This window comes from Anabas testudineus, chromosome 2, assembly GCF_900324465.2.
Source record: "Anabas testudineus chromosome 2, fAnaTes1.2, whole genome shotgun sequence".
NCBI classification, from domain to species: Eukaryota; Metazoa; Chordata; class Actinopteri; order Anabantiformes; family Anabantidae; genus Anabas; species Anabas testudineus.
In genome coordinates this window covers 20,795,467-20,821,476 of record NC_046611.1, presented here as the reverse complement: position 1 = coordinate 20,821,476, position 26,010 = coordinate 20,795,467, and the positions used below count along the sequence as shown (strand labels likewise).

At 40.9% G+C, this 26,010-nt stretch overlaps 1 protein-coding gene across 8 annotated transcripts in view; it reads left to right on the top strand.

Moving 5' to 3' along the window:
* Window positions 1-659: 659 nt before the first annotated feature.
* scrib (scribble planar cell polarity protein) overlaps window positions 660-26,010 on the top strand; it is a 59,530-nt gene continuing 34,179 nt past the window's right edge. For all 8 annotated transcript variants that reach the window (XM_026361844.1, XM_026361850.1, XM_026361843.1 and 5 more), the window contains exons 1-4: window positions 660-1,734; window positions 23,401-23,518; window positions 25,063-25,141; window positions 25,623-25,712. In XM_026361844.1, coding sequence (XP_026217629.1) covers window positions 1,576-1,734; window positions 23,401-23,518; window positions 25,063-25,141; window positions 25,623-25,712 — 446 coding nt within the window. In that variant the 5' untranslated portion in view covers window positions 660-1,575. The remainder of the gene's footprint in view (window positions 1,735-23,400; window positions 23,519-25,062; window positions 25,142-25,622; window positions 25,713-26,010) is intronic.

The following is a 26,010-nucleotide window of genomic DNA, read 5'->3' as shown; positions in this document are numbered from 1 at the left end:
CTTTTTGTATTGAAAATAAAATCATTATTTTATTAAAAGACCAATATCACAAATTGGCTTCATTGGAGTTTGAAATCTGTACCACATATAACATCCTCTGACTACAGACTGACTGGATAAGGAAAAAACATTGAACTGGACAAAACAAAACAACAGATGATGGACCTCTGTTTAAATATTAGAGATCAGGATTACAGCATATTGATTGTAAACAAATATGAAGAATATATGTTAATAAACTATTGTTTAAGGTAAAGGTAAAAGTACCTTTTTTTGGTTATTAGGGATACCAAATGTAATATTTTTTGTAAGTACTTCCCTAAAAATACTCTCTTTAAATGCTTTACTCAGGTACTGAAAGTACAAAAGAACAAGTATTCCACCAAGAAAACACTATTGAATTTACTGAATTTGATGAGGTTGATAAGGTGAATAGGCAAATTAAGTCCATATATATTTGATAAATGCTATGGTAAAGAAATGTATATGAAAATAAAGTTCAAACTATGGATTTAACTACTAAACTACAACTATTTAAAAGAGGACGCTTGCTTTAGCTGGCGATGACTCGTATCCGCCGCTAGGTGGAGCCATGACGTTACCGCTGCTAGCCCGCTACAGGGGAGCGAAGCGGCGGTGCTCTAGCGCCACTCTAGCCCAGCCCCCCACACGCCAAACCGGCCTGCCGCCGCTCAACAGGGGGAGGGAAGCGCGGTTGTTGCTAAAGCTCTACGGTGGCATTTTACCTACGTCGCAGTAAAAGAGCAGGGACTGGACAATTTCTTTTTGGATGTTACTGCTACAAACAGCTAAGTGGTTAAAAAGGCGTTTTTCGCAGGCTTCGTGATACTAGTGTTAGCTAACGGCAGCTAGCCACAAAGGTGTTCACTCGGCTACTAGCCGATGGAGGCTAACGGTAACTAGCCTGCTAACAACACAGCCGGTGAGGACAAGCACATCCCTGCGCAGCCATACTCGGGATAATCTCCGCTGACTCGCTCCGGGGGATATTTTAGGTGTTTGGTGATAGATCTTTATCTGCAGTCTAAGGCAAGTAGTAGCATTTGCAGCCGCCACCCATGACTGGGACACTTCAAGGTTTCTGTATAGCTGGGTCGTTGGCTGCATGTTTTTTTTAGCTACGGCGGAGTGTCGGTCTGATACGGGGATGGTGGAGGTGGTGGAGGTAGCAAAACAAGCTAACGTGACTCTGTCTGTATGAAGAAGTGAGTGCAAGAAGTGAGGAAACACTTCGGCCAAGTGCAAGTTCTCAGTTTTGTTTATGTCAATTGTAATTCCGGGGTGGATGACGCTGGGACGAACCAGGCAGTCCTTGAACACGTCTGAACTGAGACTGGGAATATCGCTAATCGGTCCAGGGGATTATTTTTGTGTCTCTAAGTGGATTTTGGCCTCCTGTTCAGGATCATCGTGGGAACGTAATAAGCGTTTTGACACTGAGTGAGCCCACTCCCACAAAGTATCCGCTCTTCCAGCGACCTTCACCCTCAGCTTCACTCTCCGATGCGGAGATTTCAGTAGCACCGGCAACCAAACCCCCCACGGCGGCCGGACATGCTGAAGTGTATCCCCCTGTGGCGCTGCAACCGCCACGTCGAGTCGGTGGACAAGCGGCATTGCAACTTGCAGACAGTCCCTGATGAGATCTTCCGCTACAGCCGCAGTCTAGAAGAGCTTCTTCTCGATGCCAACCAACTCAAAGAGCTCCCAAAGGTATGCAGGCGACAGAGGCCAGTGATATGTCCTGTGAGACAGTCAGAAGTGTTAATGTATGTGATTGTGTTTCTTGAACACAGTTGATGTTTATTCGCAATAGCGAAACACAAAGGTCACTACTAGGTGACATAATCAGTGAAGTAGCTTTCATGATGTCACCCCCTCAGGTACTTCCTTCTCAGCACAGGTGCCTCCTTCATTCCTCCCTTACAAAATGGGTTTGGTTGTTTTCTCTTGTGGACCTCCAACAGCGTTAGATAATAATATCAAGACAGTATGACATGTTTCAAGCACACATTGTAGTGCGTTTGTTTTGCACATATGTAGCAGATATCAGTATTGTAGCCTTGGCTATCAAGGCCAACATTAGCTTCAAACTTGAGTTATGATACTTTACAAACTAGTTTATACTGTTTGCTTTTGCAGAATAGAATATTCCTATGAATTTCCAAGAACTTTGCAGCTTTAGTGGCCCACGTTGAAAACACTGGATTGCATGTAGTGTGGATGTGGTACTTCTTCAGAGGGACCCAGACCAAAACAGTTGGCACACACCATGTTGCCTGCAGTAATAGCATCAGTGGCCAGCAGGATTGGATGCAGTGTGGGAAGGCATGCTTGAAATGAGTTGCCAAGCCAGCCCCACCCACAGTCCCAGTATTTGAAACATGACAAACGTTCCCTTTGCATGGCCAAAAAGTTTTTTAAGGGAAGCAGGGTTGTTGTTGGTTTGATTTCCCTATAGCTCTCCAGTGATGTGGAACCAAACTCCTGATACCATGATTTGATCTTTGTTTTAACCAGTTCTGTGCATTGTTTATTAATAGGACATCATTGTGATGTAGCAGGGAGCTTTAGAGGATACAGTAGTAGCTGTGTCTTGCATTTAAAGGCTGGTGCTGAAAGGGACAAGTGGAACATTCACTAATGAAGACTGTTAACAACTCAAGGTCAACACAGGCGGAAGTGTTGATACAGGACTGCCTGTTACCGCTATTGTAGTGGTTTTTGTTTTCTTTTAAAGGTGGATACTCATTTATTGCAGTAGTTGTGTCTAATTGTTTAATTTTTGTGTTTTGGCAATGCCACAGATGGACAAAAAGCAACTCAGAGACCCACAGTCAGTAGTTGCTGAATGTTTTTTTTGTGTCTTTAAAGGGATAGGGTTGTTTCTTGACCTACTTTGCCCGATGAGGCCTACCTGCAGAGATTGCATTTGCTCTACTTAGTTCAAACTTATCAGACATCCACAGTGTTGTGGGAGCACAGTCCCTGAGATGCTGTGTGATGGATACACCCAAGTGTTCTTATGCAGACAGCTAACGGACACAGTCTCTCTGTTTGGTGCAGGCTTCAGCCAAGAGACATAAATGAGTGCTGACAAAATGTCTCGTATGGTAATGATGAATGCATAGTGTGCAGACACAAAGCATATGGGCCCTCTCCTGTCCTCAGAGCCAGCGGGGCTTCAGTGAGAGAGCAGTGTCAGAGGTCAGGCCCATACATGGTTGGGAACAAGATCACTGACTGTACGATGAATGGCATTATCATGGAAGAGCTCATGAGTGAGTAATTCCCTCAATTCTTTTAATTCCCTCATGTACGTTTCTGTGCTCCTTTCCTGTCACTGCGTATTTAAGTCAGAGGTGAGTCTGTGGGCTGGCCATGGCTATTTATAGATGTCAGTGTAACATTTTTGCTCATCGCTTTACCCCAAGTGTCTGTGAATGAGGCCGCCTTTGATAACACACAGCCTGGGGGATATTGCTGCACCAACATATTTAAACAATACAATAGACAGAATATTTGGCTCTAAAGTGACACCTTTGGGAACGTCTTTAGAAGGGAAGCTGCAGACCATCTTGGGACACAGTTAAAAGCATACAAACCAGTTGCAGGGTTTACGGTGAATTTACGAGAGCAGTAACATTTTGAAATGCTATGACATAATCAATATAGCCATTTGATTATTTTAATCACATGGAACTGGAAGCTCTTTATAATTAATAATAAATCATGACTTGTAGCTATATTTAGTGCTGCAGTGCTGGGGGTGGACAGCGTAGATCTCATTGATAGGGGTTTAACATAGTGAACAGATGGGGATTTAGACGTCCTGAGTTTCTTAAGTTTGCTGTGCCTCACCCCCACCACACTGCCCACCAGTCTTATTATTCTCTTTGTAGTAAATATGTCTAAGTTTGTCGCATTGACATTATTTTAGCTTACAGTGAGTGTTTTTGTTTTTATCTATTGTCTGTTGTTGGCTGTATCCAGTGGTATTAAGTATGAGTTATCTCTATGGTATGAATTTTAGGTGCTTGACTAGCTAGTCAGGAATTCCCCACATGCCCTTACATCCTTAGCTCTTAATGCTGTGTTGTGGCTCTCTTGTATTATTGTACACACACTAATCTCAGATAGTCTTTAATGATAGTCTTTAAGACCTGAGTGAGTTTTACCATAAGGCACCGTACTACGCCAGAGCAGTAATGGAGGAAACCTACTGTATATTTTCACATTTATGTAAGGCAAAGGCAGACCTTTGTTTCTTATGAGTGGACATACTTTTGTCTGCTTTGGTGAGAGGTTGTCCTCTCAAGTGCTGGTGATAGTCTGGTATAAAATAATAACATTTTTTCTATACTTATTGTCCAAATGTCTTCTGCTTTGAAAAGCTAAGCCTGTTTCAACGATCACATTGAGGAAGAGGGAGTTATCTTTTTAGCCATTCTAAAGTCCCATGACAGGTTACAAAGAAGTCCATTCATGAGTCTGATTGCCCCCCTCATATCCAGTGTCATGGCTCCTTGTGTTTCTTGTGTGCATTTCATTGCCCCGGTCCAAGCTTACATTAAGCCTGCAAGCATATCATGATTCAGTTGGTCATTTTTAAGATTTCTTGTAAGTCTGTTACACATGCTGAAAAGTACAAGGCAATGTTTTTTTGGTAGCTAGCTGTCCTGCAGGCTCAGTAGGCTGCAGCCCAAATAACAGCTCCAACACATGCACCAGACCGAGTATATCTGCTTGTTCTTGTCTTGGTTTTTCCATTGTTGACATAGGGAACAAATCCATGATGGGTGTGTCCCCACCAGCCTTTGCGAAACAGGTTTTTATGCATGTAGCTCAAAGTGTTATTACCTAACAGGATCTTATAGCTACAGTTGACATGTTACATTACTGATTTCTTGCCTGAGCACTTACCACAACCAGAAATATGAGAATTGTTGCACTCAGTAACTGGCCTACCACGATATGTATATATGTTGGGTTCTTTTTTTGAGTGTACACACAGCAAGCTGCAGTCTAGTGCAGGTATCCAAACTAACCATCAAATTTAATGTCACACTACTTCCATTTACCAAACTTTTTTTTTCTGTATCTTTGATATTAGTGTGTATCAGTGACTGATTTTTATGAGTTTGCCAACGTTATATTGTTATAGTGCTGTATTGATTTAACAGCCTAGTTAGTGGACGTCAGGCTTTGTCTGAAATGGGAAAACGTGTTTAGATACTTTGTTGTCTTAATATAGGGGAGGAACATGTGTGCATAATAAATAGCAACAATGACTAAGCAGCCTTTTTAAATCCTCAGATCACCGGCGTCCTCTCTGAGTGTGTGCTCACAGATCTGTAGCTAAAGGGCAGATTGGGGCTTCACCTGGCTGTGGAAGCACCTCTCCGCACCAGAGTGTTGCCCTCTCTGCTCGTGGGCCAACATGTCTTGGTGTATGCCTCCTCTGGGATGTCCTGTACTTCCATTTGGGTTCAAGTTAGAGCACAAGTGCTCATAAAAGTCTGAGGATGTGAATTGGTCTACCATTGTTTATGCAAGCTTGAATAGTTAAGCTTTTTATTTTACCTATCTTTGTTTCATAAATCATCTTTGCCTAAATGAAGACTGAGAATTAGAAATGATTTGCTATGTTATTTCTGATAAATGGGAGGGGAAAACTTGGTGCTCACTGCGTGATATTTGGTTTTAGAATCTAGGACGTGTCCTCATGGTGTGCTGTTGAGTTCTGCAGTCTGTCTCCCTGTCCTAAGTTTCCAGCTCTACATGAGAGCTTTGGTTTGTTTCTCCCCAGTGAATGCTTGAACTAGGCTAGGACCAAAGATAAATTACACCTGCCACTGGCCTCTGTGCAGTAAAACAATTTTTCTTAGCCCTACTTTGGTAAAAAATTGTAAAAGCAACAGTGCTGTTGTTCACAAAGTGTGAATTAATATACAGTAATAACATTAGGGTGTGTGTGTTTTGTTTTGACGACTAGACTTAAGATTTCCTCAGTTTGTGGTTGTAATTGTCCCTACCCCCACCCTGACTGTAGAGGACTACATACGTGAGAAAACAGAAGTAGAGTTTTTTTTTTTAAGTTTTGTAATCAGGCCCCTCCCCAGTGATCCCAGTGCCTGAAAAGTGAAAGAGATGCAGTTCTGGCAGGCCATGAAGAAACAACAATGTGAGAGATCTGAATTTCTTTTTGATGCAAGAGCACATTCAGCAGGTTTCTTTGTCTGAGCTGATGACCAGCTGGTCTCACATCCTGCCTGCCCCCTCCCCCTCGATGTGGTGGGACAGAGGGGTAATGGAAGGCCTGTGTTTGTGTGAGTGAGAGAGTGAGCATGAGATTGGTGGTGGGGGGTGCATTTTATTCCAGAGATGGATTAACAGAAGAAGGAGGGGGCTCTGGCACCTCTGCTTTAGGAGAGAGATCTGGGAGCTGAGCTGAACTCCACTGATCCTCAGTCCTCCGGGACTCTGGTGTTCCAGAGCCATCCGTCCATTCAGTAACACTGGAGTCTGGGCTGACATACAGTGTCAGGTGGGATAGAAGCTGTAAGAGAAGTGGCCACGGAGCTAACAGCCTGACCACTGGAGACTTGTGCACCTTGTAACTGGATCACCTGCTTTTCTCTATAAAGAAAGCACACACATACATACTTTCCCTCTTCTTGGGAAATGGCGTCACTGTCAACTGTGTAATGTCAACCTTACAGTGCTGATGTAAATGTACACACCACTGGAGTCATAGTGCATGCTGATGTTTTGCCTTTCATCAGTTTATGACATAATAGCCCTTTTCAGCCATTTTTAGAAATTATGAATACCTGCATTTATATTCAGTGTCAGCTCACTATATTTAGCATATTAACGTGGCCTTCATTATGCTGACTTCACTTATTTACACTAAACTAAATAAAACCATTCCAGTGACAGTATCCATGTACTTAAGGTCCAATGTATGTTAATGTGGTCACTGATTCAGATTTGTGCCAGTCTCATGCAGCAAGACATGTTGAGGGAGAAGCAGAGAGACTTAAACAACTAATACAAAAGTTTGGACCAAGGCAGTGACAAAGATTTTCAGCTACATTTTTAACCCAGCCCAACCAGTCCTGTGTTATGATGCTTAACCTGTTACCTTAACCCCTCCTTCACCCCTTGTCCTTTTACACAGATGGTAAAGCTGGGATAGACAATTTTACTGCCTTTACCATGGGCATGTTGCAGTTTCAGTAATGTCCTTCCATCCCCAGTTTGTATCTTTTATACACAACAGAAAAGTACACCATAATCTCAGCTTAAACAGCCAATGTAAGTAAGGCTGCCATTGCCTCTAAAATGCAGCAATTGCTGATGCTGACTGACAGTTGTAAATTGAATACCAGTGGGATTCGTGAGCATCCGTTGGACCAAATTAGCAATCTGAAAATGTTGGAATGTCATTTTTGAGAACCTGAGACAAATGTTTTACTTTTTCCTGAATAAATGATTAATAACAAACAAAGGTTTGCAGAATATTCAGTAATAAATATAATCATTGGTTGCAAGTGTAGTGGCAGTGTGATTTGGACCTATAACTGGTTTGAACACCGATGTGTCTGTCTCACCACTCTCCCATGCACTCTGGCCTCAGCTGCCAGTCTCAAAGGTAAACAAGGCGGCAAAGCTCCAGTGAATAATTGATGGTGGTGGCAGTGACAGCTGTTTGCAATAGGGGAGAGTCTGTGGCTGCTCTACAAGCCCTGCTGGAGCACTGTGATAGGACAAGAGATCTGTTGACTACAGGCATTAAGTACACACAGTCAAGATGTACAAGGTGATGCCATTTTATGTTCTTTTGTCCAACTGTATTTCTGTGTTTACTTCATCCTATCAGTAGACAGTGTGTCTAAACACCCTGTTTGAGTCCAGGAGCAGGGAGTGGCACACTAAATGCCTTATGACAAACACACATATAACTTCATTGAGTCAGGAATTATGAGGTCTATAAAATGTCCAAAATCCACAAATATTCCATTTACCATACAAGAAACCAAAGACAAGAGCAGAACTCCTCACTATCTGTGAAGCCATTTTACCTGAAAATATAGTTTTAATTTCATTTGATTGATTATTCAATGAATGACTAATCAATTTAACCAGACAGTACTCCTACAGTTGTTTGTACACCTAACTACACAGTACAGCAGGCCTCTGAGGGAGAAGTCTTGAAAGTACAGTATCACTTGCTACTTGTCAATAAAACTTACCCACCCCAGACCTGCTTATCAACCAGATGAAATGACCTTGTATGGGTTTGGTTATTTTCCATCCTGTTATAACAGTGTGAGGTCATCTTGTACCAGGTATATATTCTGCTTGAGTAAACCCGCTGTTAGAAACATTTTCAGCAGGTTATGTTTAGCTCACAGACTCAAAAGATGCTGCTAGCCTGGATGAAAATGTGAAGTTTGGAGTGGTTAATTTCAGCTTTGACATTTCTTTGGTGGAGGATGCTGTTTCTGAACCTTTTGATGTTGTAGGAGTACAGGAACGATCCTGTCAGTCACACAAGTGGCTCTTTGAGGCTAACCTGTCTGTGTGCTGATGTTCATCTTGGGGAAAAAGGTCACCCAGGATGGCATTAAAAAAAAAAGCACAAACAAATGCTGCCTTTTATCTACTGGATACTGCTTCAGATTGCACACAAAGAAAGCCCTGCTTTGTCTCTTTTCCGTGGGGTAGCTCGGGCACTCAGTCTAGGTTCAGGTCAATGTGATTTGTTGATGCCTATGTTTTTCTTGTTTTTTTTATGTTTTTTTTTCTATGTTGATTCTTTTTTTTGGGAGAGTCTCTGCATACAGGAAGTGGGAATAATGAAGTGAGTCGTGGTATGCCTTGTTTTTGAGAAAACACATAATTTGGGGAACTCCAGGCATAAAAACAGGAGGTTTAAGAAAAATCAGCTTATGTTTTATTGTTGTTTATTCCACTGCCCCTCCCCCTAGTATAGTTCTGTTTCTGTTTTGTTCCCTTATCCTTCCTCTCTCTCTTGTACACACACTCAGATGCTTACAATGTCTAACTGACGTGTTTATCATAAGGGGTGTAAAGCACCTTGTTTCTCTGTAATCCTACAAGATGATGAAAGAATTTTAAGCCTTAGAACTCAAGAGTCATGATAAAGGAGTAATACACTTATGGCTGTAGCAGTGTTTACTACTGTGTTGGCAGTGTCTGCGCCTCTTGAATACTCTTCACTTGACTCACAGACCACCTCCCTGTCATCTACAGGATCCCAGAGTGCAAACATTTGGTTCCGTTTGGGGATTATTTTTCTCCAGCCCAGCCAATTTTGATTGATGATTGTCTCAAAACTGCTGTGTGGTGCATTTCTGAATAGCAGAAATGTTTGCGCTTCATTGAGAACGACTTTGGTACATACAAATAATCTGCTACTGCCTATGAACAGTATCTCTGTCTACTGAAATTAAAGTGTATGATTTGAATGTGTAAAATAAGAACGAGGTTAATACTGATTTATCTTTGCCATGAAAACAATTAAAAGTGCACAATAATAAGTGATGGTGATAGAGAGGTTGATTGTGTTAAAAAAACTTTCATGAGATTGGTAGCAATTTATATTATGTGCAAGTCTCCATAAAATGAATTGACTTAAAGATTTGTGCTTTGTGCATGCACATATAGTAATTACTGACTGTGTACAAATACATGTGCTATGCAAATACTTTTATTTGCAGTGTTCAGTGTTTTGAATTTACTGATCACTGAAGCTATCATTGACTGAATAATCATTTTCCACTTATCTAAATTGCTGTGTTGTCTGCTTCTCTTCCTTATTGATCACACTATTGATTTTGCCTACCATACCATTAGCCAGTATCACTGAAAGTTATATTAAAGTGTTGTCTTTGTTTGTGTCTGGTAGGACTACTGCCACATATTTGATATTATATATTATGATTTTGATCTTTTTGCTGTACATCCTGGATTCTGCTAAAGGGTTGTCATTAGCCTGTCTTTTCTGATCAGTATTTTATATTAGTATGTTTTACTGCCAATTTTTGATTAATAGTCAATGGATAAAACTTTAATTTGTTTAGATTTACTCCGTTAATTTAATCAGGAAGTTACTGTAACTAAGAGTTAAAGCCTTAAAATACAGATGTTTTCATGTCCACAGATGTGTATAGTTTAAATGTGTAGTCAGCAACCTGTTTGTGTTGATATTTGTGAAAGATCAGATCACGTTTCATGACCAAAGAAAATCAGGAAATTGCAAACAGTGCCATAACTTTTCCTTTACCACAGAAGGAATTATTGAATTCCTCCTCTTCAAGCAACACAGCAATAGGCATGTGAATTGTTGTATGAGATAGTGCTGAAAGATTATTTTATAATTACAATAAGAAAGCATGTGCAATGAAAAGCCAAGAACAGCTGCAATTTAATTAAATTAACATGTACGTTTATGAACAACCTATTCGCTGTTTTGTAAAGTTTGCTTATTTTTTTTACCTATAATTGTTGACTAATCAGGAGCCAGGAAGTAGTGTGAGGGAACATGTATCTCCACGGTTAGGGCATGTGAAGTACGTCTTATTTTGTTTTTTGTAAATGTTAAACCAAGCAAGTAGACTCACAATACCATTTGTTTTTTCTATTGCAAATGCAATATTGTCTACAAATATTGCAAGCTCACTAAATCATGCAGCCCTAGTGTGAGGCATTCTTGTAGTGAGAATGTTGCTTATTAATAATGTAAGGGGAGCATCTTTTTCAAATAGGTGGAAATAAAGAATGATACTTGCCATGGTCGTTGGTCATTAATTTGATAGAATATTGAGCAAACACAATACAACTCGGGCTGAATGTGTGCACTGTGCCACATGACCAGTTTCAGGCTTCTAATAGAGAGGTGATGATGGGTGAATGTTTATGTGTATGACAGATAAAACGGATGTGAGAGGTCAATAGAAAGCCCAGCAAGGTTCTTTGGAGACAACAAAACAGTAAGCATGCATTAATGTGTCATGCTAATGCAAGGGATGAATAACAAAAGAAGCAGTAAGAGGTCTAAAGAAAAGGAAATGACAGCAGTTTGTGTATTGGTGCACATCAGTGAGCCTGTCAGTGGGCCCCCATGTCTAGTTAAAAAAAAAATGCAGCCATTTTCTGCTGTGTGAATATGTTTGGGGCTCAGCATTTAGCCCCTTCCTTTTCTCTGTCTGGTGTTGATGTTGTAGCTTTTAAGTCAGTTGACACGGCCACAGGAGAACAGCTAAATGTGATGACTGATTCCAGCCAGTGTTGATAGTTAGAGCATTGTCTCAAGTAAAAGGTCAGTTATTTTAGCTTGTGGAATCGCACCAAGTTACAATACAACTCTTTGTGTTTATTGTCTCTGCTTTCTTCTCAGGCAGCTTTCTAATAATATTTCTTCCATAATAGTTATGTGAGAGTTCAGTCAAACGAAACAATAGTTAGGCTCGTGAACCATTACAGAAAATAAAAATCTTTTGTGATTATGCATGCACTTCACTGTGCTTACTCTTTAATTAAGAAAAAAACTGAATGATTTTCATCAGCTGTTTTTAACTAATATAACTGGCATTTTAAGCAACTTAAACATTTTGGGAATAGGTAAGCTGCTTGGCGTGTTCTGTGTAATTAACTCTCAGTGTGTTTGCACTGTAGCACGTGACATCTGAGGAAATGCAGGCATGCCTGGAATCTCCAGGAGTTTGCCCTGCCCTCTGGAAGCTTTGCTCATTCCTCTTTTACTCACACACTTGAACTTAACTCATTTTACATTCCTCTTGTTGAGGCCCACACAAAGACACTATACTTAGGCTAACACTGAAGCATGCATGATATGCACATTTTGCCTCAGTTTAATTATCAAGCTCAATTTCAGTCTCCCCATTGTTAAATATGAGTTTCCTCTCATTCACAGTTTAATTATGCTAGTCTGAGTTCTTCAGGGACTGAAACACAAATGGGGACAGTGAAAGAGCTCAGCTGAAGGCATGTACATGAAACCTCAGTAGCACATCTCAGTGACATATTTTGTATTGTCCTGTATTGACATTTTTAATGTTTAACTGTAGACTGAGGGTATTTTCAGTTTTCAGATGGACTAATATTTTGGCTCTGCTAAATGTGGGCAGGTGTTAGCTTGTTGCAGATATGTTGTTATCAGGGTGCACACTGGTCGAAAGGCAACAAGACATCCAAAAGATATATCTGAGGTGATCCAAAAACACTGATTTTCCCACATAACTTTCTTTAGAGACCACTTATATTATTATTTTCTACCTGTAAAGTCTGTCTGTCTGAGTACATATCTTAGTTACAACATGAGTGGGTGTTTACATGATTTGGCTGTCACTCTGATCTACTTCTTTACCGAGTACCTTAAATGCTCCTTTCACCTTGACACTTCTCACATAAGCTGCAAGTTCTCACCCTTTGCAGTCTGTGTTTGTGAACACACCCTTGAATATTTCCTGTTATCTTCTCTAATACTGTCTCTCACCAAATCACTTCTAACCAAATGAGCATGTGTGATAGCAAGGGTTTGCAGACTAAAGGAACACTAATGGGACAGGTCAGGGACATGTACAGATCGAGTGTACATGTACAATGTTTGGTTGGACTTTGTCGTCTTAAACTGTGATGGAAAAGGAACACAGCATGCTGGCAAACATACAAGATGTGCTGTCTGTCTTTTTAAATATTTTTATCAGATTTCTCCGTCGTGTATTTTTAGATCTGCTATCACAAACCAGGTTCATGGGGCTAATTTAGAAGAGCATGTTTCAAAGGGCATATGGGGATCAGCATGTACTTGCCGTTGGGCTTAGGGTTAGTTTTGGTTGTTCTTCGCATTGATCCTTTCTGGAGTCATATGGGGGGGGCATGCAAACAACTCTGTAATTATGCTGTCTCTATGATATGTTAATGGAGCTTGACTTGTAATACTAAGTAACAGCATCCTTGCCTTGTGTCTTGTTTTGAATATACGTGTATGTATTAAAGTTGAGCTGTTCACCAACCTGGCGTTAATAAAGAAAATTACTTAAAGTTAGATTACGTCACACAAACAAATTATTCTGTAATTTGTGATGATACAGTGCAGATGTTCACATTGTTTACCTAAGATAATGTTTCTGACTTAAGTGAGGCTCTGTTTTCATTTTGTCATCGCTCGAGCGTCACTAGGGAGGCTTCTGCTTTCTTGTTCCCCATGGCTTCTTCACTGAACAAATGCTGGTCTCCAAGGTGATGGATCTCCCAGGTCTGGTGGTTTGCCTAATGCGGGGGCATGTTTACCCTGTATTGTGAGGAGGACACAGCAGATGGGCTGGGGCTTCCCTGTCACTGCAGTCCTACTGTACGTCAGTGAATGCACAGAGGGCCTAGCATTTGCTGTTATGCGTGTAAGGCATAACAGCCTTCTTCAGTCTCTTCTCCAGCCAAACATGTGAGAGAGTGCAGACCTGCTCATCTCAAAGCTACACTTTGTCCTTGTACTTTGAAAAAGCTACAGCAGCAAGGCAGAGAAACTTTATAGCTCCACCTAAAGTGGAGCAGTATTTTTCCATAATGCCTGAGATGCTAAATCACTGAACTAAATAGAGGTGACTTTGTGCTGATCTTGTAGTCCAGTTACTCAACTTTATGTTGTAAGCGTATATGGTTTTCTGATCTCTACTGGAAATGTTTAAACCTGTGCATTTAAGGTACAAACAGTAATATAAGCATATTAACAGTATTATGTGGGGGTGTATGAGTAGAACATTTTCCTGTAACTTTGACCTTTTTAAATTTATTTAGTCAAAAATGGTGAGAATCAACGTATAATTTTTAAATACAGGCTAAATTTGTCAGCGTTTGCCTGCTGTTTTTATGCAACCTAAAGCCGACAGTTGATGACACCTGATATTGTTCTTTATATTCCAGGCCTGTGGCTGAGTTATAAATGTATGCAAATAAATGGACATGGCCACTAGGTTTTAAACAGATTTCAGTAGGTGGGATAAGTGATTCACATTTAAATTTACTCTCACTCAGCAAACTTCTTGTCCCCCACCTCTTGATTTACTATAGAATAATGGTAATACACCATTGGTCTGTCAGCAGAGGTGCTCAATGAGTTGAATGAATGTGCTGATAAAATCTCAGAATAATTTCTTAACTTAGTTGTTTTATAACTGTCTTGCCAAAAATCGAATCAAAAATGTAATTAGTTGGCTGTCAGAATACAGGTCATCCAAATATTAGCACTATATTGGAAACACTAGTGAGGCTGTGGTAATCAGTAATTCCATATCTGGTTCAAACTGTAAGGGAACATTCATGAGGGAGAAATGTGAAGACAGAATAAGACCTGTTTGAAGCTCGCTGTTAGAGGAAGAATGCCAAGATCGTTACTGGAAAATGACACAGAGGCACATGATCCGGTGAGGGAGGCCACAACCTGGACACACACACACACACACACAATGAGTGACTTGTGTTGAGGTGGTTCTTGCACTCATAGTACAAAACATTTTTATAGTGAAAAGTTGTCCTTGTAGTAAAAGAAGTAGCTGCACGCTGGCATCAAGAGGTTTTGATAATATTTTGCATGCACTTTTACGGTTTCCAGTAAATTGTTGCGCTGCATGAATAATGATAATGATAATCTTGAAGTATTATATATAGCTGAGATTGTACGTTGAGACCAGATCCCCTTTTGCTGCCTGAGACGCTTTTACCTCTTTTACATAAGTACAAAATCGCCTAAGTGATTTGTTTGTTTGTACAGGATGTCTGTGTACGTATGCATACCTTCCACACCACCTGATCACTGTGTTCTTTCTTGGTATTTATGCTGCTGAAAACCCAGACTACTGTCATGTTTTTGGTTGTGTTAAGTGTTGACAGTATACTAACTAGCCAGAAAATTACTTGTATATACAGTGCCTGAACCATGCAGTGCCAGAGGCCTTGGTCGCCATGTTGGTACCCTGCAGTTTGTCTCACAGTGGAGCCACTGTGAGACAAACTGAGAGCTGGCACGCAGGCATGTAGCACATACCGGATCTATCCCATCCAGGAAAGAGCCAAACGTCCTCTGTCGACTATAAACAATAGGGCTGCTGGTTTTGTGACATGTTTGTGGGAGAATGAGAGAGCATGTGATGAAGTCAGGGAAAGGGGCTGGCCCTCTTATAGTTCTTAAGTGTACTTGTACTCATTCCTGCTGGTTGAGAGCATGGTCAGAGAATCTCAAACAAACTAAACAGCAAAGACAAAATGTGAGCTGTGTACATTTGCTTGTCTGTCAATATATAATGGTTGCTAACAAATGTTAGACTATTCCTTTTGTTTTCTCTTTGTTGTCTTGATTTGTTTAGTAAGTTTGCACACACTTGTAGGTCCAGTAGTAGTAGTAGTAGTAGTAGGAAGTAGTACATTTCCAGGCGGGTTTGATGTTTATTGTACCACACCCTCTTTGGACAGAGGTGGATGTGGCTCGTCATCAGAGGACCTACCCAGCATGGCTGTCCGCTCATTCCCTTTAGCAGTTATCACAAACACATACTGCAGCACTTAGTTTTAAGTTATTATATTGTTTCCTGCTTTGTCTAATGTACAAGTGGGACGCTGTCAATAACAGTCTAGTGATTATGTTGCATTAGTGTTCTGATTGATTTAGCCAGGTGGAAGACAGATTCTGTGAAACCTGAAACGGAAGCAAAATGTAGGCATGCATAAAAGCTCTGAAAAGCTCAAGATCAAGTCTTTCAGCTCCATTGCTGTTTTGAATTTGGTTTGGATTGCAAATCTGCACCAGCCCTTTGTACTAACTCTTGTTCCCTTCCTTACTATGCGTTTGTGTTAATCACATTGTGGACATAGTTTCCCAGGACTTGTGGTGCAAGCTTTTCTATCACTCTGACAATTTTAGTAACCAAAGCAGTGATTAGCCCACCAATATGGCAACAGTGGAGGGATTACTTGTCTATTTTTAAAATTCTGAATCGCATTGAGCAAACATCATTCTTGGTTACAGAGAGCATAACTATAAGGACCACATGCCACATTGTTTACCATTATTATACTTGTCTTTGGGAGGTAAATGTAGGTTGTTGGGCTTGAACATCTTATATTGAAACAACCAGCATAATCACATTTGTTATACTCTTTATATGTGTTTGAAATATAACAAACTGTCTTTTGGGGAAAATAGTAGAAGATGAGAAGATTAAAAACATCCTAATGTGGAGCGTGTATGTGCCACAGCTCTTTGGCTATGTGTAGTTGTGAGTGGAAGAGCCTCTTAGCTTCATAATGCCATGCCCACCTGTCCCCTCTCAATCTTTGTGCCTCAGCCTACATTGACTTAAGAGAGTACATAGACAGACACAATGTTTATGTTAGTGTTGCCTGATAGGAATCTGTAAGATTATTTTGTTCTAGGCCACGCATTTGGCTGAATTCAGGCAGGATCTGATGAAAGATAATAGTGTTATGAACTCAGTAAGGCTCTGCAGTGCTCGCAGGAGGCAAACGAGGAAAAGCCCCTGTTGTCACTGTGGCTGTTTATTAACTATGTTGACTTTGAAAAAGCATTTGGGGTTAGTGGGAACATTACTGTAGTTTGGATATATTAATGGGTCTAAGGTGGTTCACAGTGTCATTGTTTCAGTCTGTTTGTCCAGAGGAGAGGGTTCCCTCTTTTCCTGACTTCTTGTTTTCTTCAGCAACAGACTGACGTTTATACAGACTAGAGTGCTTATAAGGGAGCAAGCATAAATACACCAGTTTCCTCACATACGTTCATTTATAAACACACATACACACACACACTACTGTAGATAAACTGTATACATGTACAGGCCCAAACTCAAACCCCCTCAGTCGGAGCTATCTATCCACTCCTCACTAACTCTGTTTTGACTGATCCCTGCTAAAGAAAACAGGGCATCACAGCAAAGCACAGGATGTCCAGAGGGCAGACACAACCACTGTTTTTAGGGCTACACTGATGATTGGCAAATGTTTTGGTAATTGCATACTGCTTGTAGTGATTAGACAAAATGATTAAAAACCAAAAGGTTTTGTCAAATGGGAATGGGAATGGGGGGGGGGATGACATTTGAATGTCTTGGGCCACATGAAAAAAAAAACCTAAACCAAATTCAGCAACTCACTCAATAAGTATATACTCAGTTGAAGCCCACTACTATTTATGCGTCCTTGTTTTTGGTTGTTGTGTTCTGTCTGTAAAATATAAAATACATTTTTACAGCTTTATTATAACTATTAAATCTGTTTCTGATGCTGAAAACGCATAAATAGAACACACATACAGAGCTGATGAAATTAAATGTCACCCCAGACCTCACATAGGGAACAGAAACTAAAAAACTGTCTGATTTCTGGTTTTCAGTGTTGCTCTTTTCATCTAGGAAATCTGAACCACCACACACAGTCACTGCACTTACTTTCCCTTCATGCAAATGTTTGCCTGAAGTGACAATGGCAGACTTGTTACTGAAATATGTTTTTGTGGCTAGCTGCAGCTTTTATCTCTCCTCGCTGTCTTCCTATCAAAGTAGATTTTGGCTGCTGTAGTTCAGGCATGCTCATGTAGAACACTACGTTCAGACATCGCTTGGCCTGTCAGCTGTGTTTGCTCTCTGCGCAGATCTAAGTCACCGGGACAGGTGTAAGTAGATGGGAGTTAGTCAACTTGTCACTCATAGTAGCTTTACCACGCCCTTCTCTCTGTGTGGCCTGTTCAGGCTGTCTCTGGGGAACTGGAGCCAGAGAAGGATCGTAATAGCTGAAAGTGCCTCTTAAATGAAACACAAACAATCATGCATGTATGCAAACTGTTTTATAATGGTACACAATCAAATAAATGGGCACTCAAAGATATGTATGCACTTTGGTTTAAAGTTACTAGAACTCACTGCGTTTAATCTTAAATAAAATGTGCACAGGTGCAGTTCATTGTGTACTGTTGCTATTTTTGTGAAATTTCCTTTGTTTATTCTTTGTCATGCAAATACACACACACACCTGAGTTGCAACAGAGGGAGCGTGTGTGGGAGACAAATGGAGGAAGTGGAATGTAGGTTTATAGTTGTATGAAGGTGGTTGTATTGTTGGTCTAGAATGTGTGGGTTTTCTGATGAGCCCAACAAAAGCATTTTACTCCACGCTAGTTATGAGACACCATGAACCAGACTAAACAACATTTAGTTGCGTGTTTCGATTAACAAATGGCATTATTCTTCAGTCAGTGAGAACGGCAGGGACTCTATAGTCTGTTGAGATAATTTGTTGGTCAGTGGCTCAAATCTCTGTCCCCATTAGTGAAGCAGAGTGTCCAGAGCACTGTGGGAATCCATTGTTTACCCTCCATTCTTCATTAATAATCCACCATCACTCCCTTTCTCTCAGCTCTCTCTTCTGTACTCCACACACAATCTTCTTTTTCCTCCCTGCACTGTTCTCCTCTCTCTCCTCCTCTCTATCCTTCTTAGTCATTCTTGTCTTTTGTTATCCTTTGCCGCTCTCTTCTTTCAAGTCTTCATCCTTCCATTTCTAGCCCTTTCTCACCTCACCGTGGTGCCCTTTTGGACAATGGAGGAATCCCTTGGCCTGGCCACAGGAAGGGGGGCAGGCAGGGCTAGCCTGTGACTGACAGCCTTGTGTGGGGCTGGCTGCTTGGCCTTTGTCCCTCTGCCAAGGAAAATGGAGGGAACCCAGGGAGGTGGAGCAGTGGAAGGAGGAGGGGGAGAGGACCAGTTAGGGTATCATTCATGTGTAGAACTTTTGTGAACTTTGGGTTTCAAACAAACATCAGTTTGACCAACATCAGCCTATAATGCTCTATTAAAATTGGCCTTGGAGTGACTGCACCCATCTTCCCAGTGTCAGATGAGGACTGATTTTTAGATTTAGAGCTGTTATGTGTCTGTGGTCACTCTTACTGAGCTTTTACCACAACAGTGACTTCAGTTATGTATAGAAACAGGTTTGCTATATCGAACTTCACCATTCAACAGGCTGACCAAATTACTCAGTCAACCAAATCCTCTGTTTTTTATTGCCCCGAACATTGAAAGAGTCCAGGGCAGCACAAAGCATGTGCTCTCCCCTCCCCTCTCTTTAAGCCCCTCACCCGAGTAGAGTGCATGCGGTGTGTGTAGTTTGTGAACAGTGTGAGGGAGTGGATTTTGGGAAGAGTGGGGACATAACGAGTTGGCAGATTTGGCACAAGATTAAGAGGCTCGGGAATGTGTGAATAGGAATTCCACTTACAGCGGAAAGGAAGCATGTTAGGGTAACACGGAATAATGAAAGAATAGACCAGAGGTTTAATCACGGTATGCAATTCAACTTCCTCTTTGTGGAAAAGTGTTAAGATGAGTAGCCCCATTGATTCTGCGCCTCTTTAGGCAAGCTGAGACCTGATAAAGCTGGTTCAACCCTTTTGCTTTTGTTTGACTAAATGTTAAGACCTAATTTTTGACTATGCATGATACGAGTTATTCTAGCTATTTTCATGCTGTTGGAAATCACTTTAAGGCTTCTCATAGATGTTTAGTTTGAGTTGAGGGTGCTCTGCCTGTAGTCTGATGGTATGATTGGAGGGAAACTGTAAACTAAACGAAGTCACTTGACTGGAACACTGCAGCCTCTGTGAAGATCAGGTTTTGGCTCACTGCTTACAGTGACCGTTACTCATAGAGAGAACAGTTTACTCACATGTTAGAAACACACAGAGACATATACACATCTTGGAAATCTGCTGTTACATTGTATTTGTCCTCGAGTGATGTGAGGTCCACAAACCATTTTTCCCTGTGAATTTACAGTTCCTTTTAGCATACATAAACATACTTAAACAAACTCCCACTGCTGTTAATACTGCACATGCAAACATGCAAAAAATGCACGTTAGCACCCTTCCCCATCCTACCACTGCATCCAGAGTTCTTGGCAACCTTAGGCAAATTAAAAATTTCAAAAACTGTGTAAACAGTGGTGTGCTGACTTTTACGACCTACAGGACAGGATTTTGTTTTCCCTGTGACTTGCCTGTCTGCAAAATGCAAAAGCGTGCATACACAGCATCCTGAGAACATTAACACGCTCTCCCTCAGTGGATTGGAAGTTAAGCAAAGTGATGCAGATAAGACACAGACAAACATTTAATGACTGACTGAAATGTGTAGTAAAGTAAAATCTTCTTCTGCGTTGCCTCTCTGTGTCTGTCTTCACATACACAGCACTCTGTCACAGTTTGCTAATGGATGACTGGGCCTCATTCACTGTATAATAATGGTGGGGGGTACCTTATATAAGTACCCAGAACCCATTTTACACTAGCTTGAGTTGGCCACATTGTGGATGTTAGACAGACCCAATCCGCCCCTGTGTGAAGTCTTATCATAGTCCTGAATCTGTGCAGCTGTTTCAGTTCTCATAGCTGTCTTTACAACCATTAGTGTTATTCACCAAAGTGCTTCAAGAGGGACTGCAGACATGATTCTTAACTTTTTATCCAACCGGTCAAGCAAAGATGTTTTAGCTGCCTGGGCTGTTTTTTAAGCAGGGACATACTGGTCATCAACACTGCCTACTAGACTTGACAGCGTCTAGTTTTAATGCTTGCTTTTCTTTGCTTGTTTTAGGTGTAAAGAACAAATATTTACTGTAATGGCATTTAATTCTGAGCACTAAAGTGGCACAAATAGCAAAACTAGCACATAGTATTGTAATTGTTGTTTGCAAACGGGCTGTGGTGACTGCTAGGCTGTAAATTACTGTAAGTGTTCCAAGACGTCACACTGCCCTCTGCTGACATTGCTATCATTACCCACCTCCTCCCCTCTCACTCCTCTCTAATCCACTGTACTACATCCTTCTGCTCATAGCTTTACTCCCTTCCTTAAGCAAACAGCTCCTGCAAGGCCTTCATTAAAACATCCCAGCTGCAAAGTTGCAAAGGAAATGTAGCACAGTAACTTTCACCGGTGAGGCGAAGAGATGGTGGCGGCACACTAAACCCTACTGCTCCCACTTGTTATTCCAATTGACCCATTGATCCGTACAACAGTACAACAGGGGGGGGGACAGCGGGACAGCAGAGACATCTGGTCCAGTTCTCATTTATAAGTAATTTGACACATTGAAGAACAGATTAACAGAAGATAGGTGACATGTATTGTCACCTAAATGTATTTGATTGAACAGGTTATTGGCATCTTGCAGTTTCTCAGGAGGAAACCACTGCTGTGTACAGCATGTCTTTGTTTCCTAGAAAAACACCAGCGAGCCTGTTTGTGAGCGGCCACTCAGGAGTGAATGCCCATCTTTGTAAGTGTTCCTAATTACTTGTTCACAGGCATGATTGCATTACTGTCCAGCTTTCCCTCATCACTGATCGAACTCTGGATCATATCCAGACAGGAGAGGGATGCATTTATTCAAGAGCTTTTATTTGCTGATTGGTTTAGCTTGAAGGTAAGAATTGCTGATTGTCCTGTAGCAGTAATATTTCTTCTCTGGTAATAAGAGCTGCTGCCTCAGTGTGGGAAGTTGAACTTAAACCCTCACCAGTCTTTACAGGAGTTATTTGTTTTGAATTGTGTTTCTGCATCTACGGCATGAGATTTCAGGTGTTTGTTTCAAAGCGTCCTCCCCCAGAGTATCTTTTCACCTCAGAGTGTCACCTGTTCTCCCAGCAAGGTTAACACCCCTCCTAGAGGCTGCTGCCCAAGTGGGCTTGGCTCCAGTCACATGGTCGCCCTTTACTTCTGTTTCCTGTTTCTGCCATCTGATACCTGTCACCTGCTACTCAATGAGCCAACACCCTCTTTATCTCTCTCCGCCTATGCTCTCTCCAGTATTTATCTTCTCCGTCCTCCTCACATTTTACTCTCCATCAGGTGTGGGTGCTGATATAAACTACCTGTGTAATGCTGGGATGTTTTTTATGATATTGGGAAACTATTGGCAAGTTTAGTCTTGCACTGCCAACGGATTCTTGACATTGTAGCTGCCTCTTTCTCCATCTAAACACAATACGTGTAGCTGGTTAAAAGCAGTAGATGTTGTTGTGGAACAGAATGGGGCTGAGTGGTAATTGTGCAGCTGTCTCCTAGTATGTTGTGTTGAGTGTGTGCACATGTATGTTTTTATACTTCTGTCAAGCCGAACCATGACAATACACATCAAAGCTGGTTTTGTGTTATCTGACAACTGCAACAGTGCCATTTTTTTACGTTTTAATCACAGTGAAGCAGGAGAAGGTTGGAATTGTTCCACATTTTTCACTTTAGTATATTAATCTCTGGTAATTGACACATAATTAATGTCTTCAGCAGAAGATCTTGTTGACAGATTGAGGTTTAATTTAAATTAAGGTGTAGGCTCCAAGCTTGCAGACGTCTGTTTTCAGAAAGCATCCATGAATAATGAGTTTATACAAGCCTCTACTTCCAGAAAGCCAAGTCTGCAAGTTTCTCAAGAGTCTTCCTCTCTTGCAGTGTCTGAGAAGTCAGTTAGCTTTTGAAAGAGCAGACAGAGGGTCCTCTGTGGGTTGCAAACCGAGGGTCTGATTGAGGGGTTAATAACTGCATAGTTTTGGCCTGTTACTCGTGTTCCCCGCCAGCCTGTCTTGCCTGTCCATCTGAATGGCAGATGACACACAGACACACACAGCGCTGCTGGCGGAGGAATGCTTCTGAACGCTGTCCTGTCCAACAACCAGGCTCTTGTGAAAGCACTTGGCATGGCCACAGCTGCAGCACTCTCCTCAGCTCTCCTATCGAAAGCCACTTTGTTTGGTTTGCGTTGCCATGGAGAGGAGGAGTTTTTGGGAATATGACAATGGAATGTTTTTAAAAACTAGTTTGGGAAACGGCGGTCTTCTGAATATACAGGAGGTTTTGTGTGTCTGCCTTACAATTATGGTCAGGGCAGAGACTAATATCCCTGTCATTTAGAGAACAAATACACTTTTTAGTCTGGTTAGTCTGTTTAGTGGATGGTTGTGATAATTAATTGTTTAATTTATCAAGAAAAACGCCATGGGTCCTGATCACAGCTTCTCAAATGTGCAAATCGGCTGCTTTTCTTTGTTTCTTTGTTTTTATATAACAAAAACAATAAACTATCTTTGGGTTTTGGAATGTTACAAGATTTTTTATTTCTTTATTTTTGTTTTTTGCAAAAAACAATTGTGTTTATATCTTGATACACAGTATCAAGTGATGAACTGACATCTGTCTGAGGATGTGCTGTACTGTACTGTATGTTCTATTTATCTAATTGAAGTGGGGTCATGTGTCTCCACAGCCTTTCTTCAGACTACTGAATCTACGAAAACTTGGCCTGAGTGACAATGAGATCCAGAGACTCCCTCCTGAGGTGGCTAACTTCATGCAGCTGGTGGAACTGGACATATCCAGAAATGGTAAATAAATTACACAAACAAGTTCACTGTGCAGTTTTGTTAGTTGCTCTACTACAACTGCTTGCAAGATCTTATCTTGACCCCCCCAAAATCACAGAACAGCACGTCTTTAAAACTGACTTTTTATCGTGTTGTGTTAAGCAACAGGATCACAGCCAAATCGCTTGGAGAATGAACAGTGTAACAGCAGTCATTGGGCAAATATTAGCTGTCCCCCTGCCAGATTATCCATTCTACCCTCTGGCACAACACTCACTTTCATCCATGATAGTCCACACCCTTCAAATATGCTTATAAGAGAGAAAGAAAAAAAAGAAAACAATTTACAGTCATGAAAAATACAAAGGTTCTTGCTGGTTCAGCTCTCAGATACATGAAATATAAGGAGACTCTGTCTAGATATGCTTGATACCTTCTGCCGCTTCTCTTACACTGGCAGATGTCTTGTCCTTTCTGTGTCCTTGTGTACTGCACACAAACACACTGACACTCAAGAACCCGTTTGGTAGATATAGGGCTGCTCTGCTCCACACTGCTGTGAGAGCAGTGTGTGGTGGAGCGTACGGCCGGTTGCCATTTGTTTGTCTGTCTGCCTACTTGCTCCTTCTGCAGGATATCGCTGAGCTAGATAAGCATCATAGGCCACTAGACTCAGTAGGGATTTCTTGACATGCACCTGCAGGACCCAGTGGTAAAAGTGCATTCCTGGTCAAACCAGTAGGTCAGATTTCTGCTTGTAATTTCTTCATGTGCACCAAACCAAGCAGGCAAAAGTTACACTACACAAATGCCTTTATATAGCCATCTGTTTTCCTTAATCAGGTTTCTTGTGAAAAGCACTAACTTTAGCCCAGATTTGTTGTTAAAAAACAGTGAGTCAGGGCCCTTTACACCACAGCAAAATTAATGCCAAACAGGTGTAAGACTAACTGTCATTGAGCTGCTAATAAGCAATAGAACGGTAACAAAATACATACTTTATTAATTTAAAATTGTGGTGTTGCGGTAGCCATTTCACAAAAACACTGCACACAGAGAGAATAGTAGAGAATAATACACAATAAAGAAACAGCTCTATAAACTCTGGTAAAACACCATCTAGCTGTAGACGTTTACATCTTGTTTTTATATGCCTCTAATACACTGTGTATCTTTATTTTTGGTAAATGCTTTTGTTTTACCACGCATGGAAACACCCACCTGTTAAGACCAAAGCACTGCAGTAACTGCTGAAATGTCCTTAGGTACTAATCCAGGGTAATTTGAAGCTTAACTTTAACTTTGAATGTAAAACAATTTAGTAGCAGTGTGTGATTGCACTAGAAATTTTATGACATGGTGGTTGGAGAATGAATATGTAACGCTACACTTTGACTTTATTTTCCTGCTAATTTCTCCAACTTGTCTGCTTTTGGCCATCTGGTTGTTATTACAAAGAACTATTGCATATTTCACTCTATAAACTACAACCCCACCAATCTACATCTGTGTGTCCACTGTGCTCACTCCTGCACCCCCCAAATATTCTTTCTTTTCTGCTGCAGACATTCCTGAGATCCCTGAAAGCATTAAGTTTTGCAGGGCCTTGGAGATTGCAGACTTCAGTGGAAACCCCCTTTCCAGGTAAATGTATTGGTACAGTCCATTCCTCTACTCCTCCTCATGACTGTAAGAAAATATTGTGATTGCTCAGATGCAACAAGAAGCAGAGAAAGAGCGAAAATGAAACCAAGTAAAAGTGATATTTTTGTGTTCCAATTGTTGTTGTGTATTCCTTGAATTATGCAGTGAGTCATGTTTCAAATGGTTTAAATTGCGCAATGGCTGAAATGACTTCATTCCTAAATTAAAGGACATTTACAAATGCCTGTTAGACATCATGCTTCATGTGACAGTGCACTCTCTGACCAAACATGACTGTCCGTGTGTCACAATAACCCAACGAAGATTGTAGATATTATATTATTCTCCTGTATACTAATTAGATAGTGAATAGTTCAACAGATGGGACTATCCAGAGCACTCTGTGTGACTCTGGTGCATTGTACAACAAATCCATAAGAGATGGTCTGAACTATTCTTCTCTCTTGTCTTTCTGCCTCAGATTGCCGGATGGTTTCACTCAACTCCGAGCACTGGCTCACTTGGCACTCAACGACGTGTCACTGCAGACGTTGCCCAACGACATTGGAAAGTATGTGTATATATATATATATACATATATACGTAGAAATTCATAGTAGAAAATGTGCAGCAGGAAGCTTCTGGGTTTGAGTCTGTATGTTACATGTTCTCCCCTGAGCCAGACAAGCAGCTAATTATCAACAAATATGCCTTAAAGTAAATGCCCTAGTTCCAACTTGCTTGTTCAGATTTTTACACTATTTTCTCACATTTGAGAAATTTGGAGATTAATTAATTAAAAAGAATTTAACAATCTTTAACACAAGTCAACAATTGGATATTTGTAAACATTTAGCTGTTACACTGGT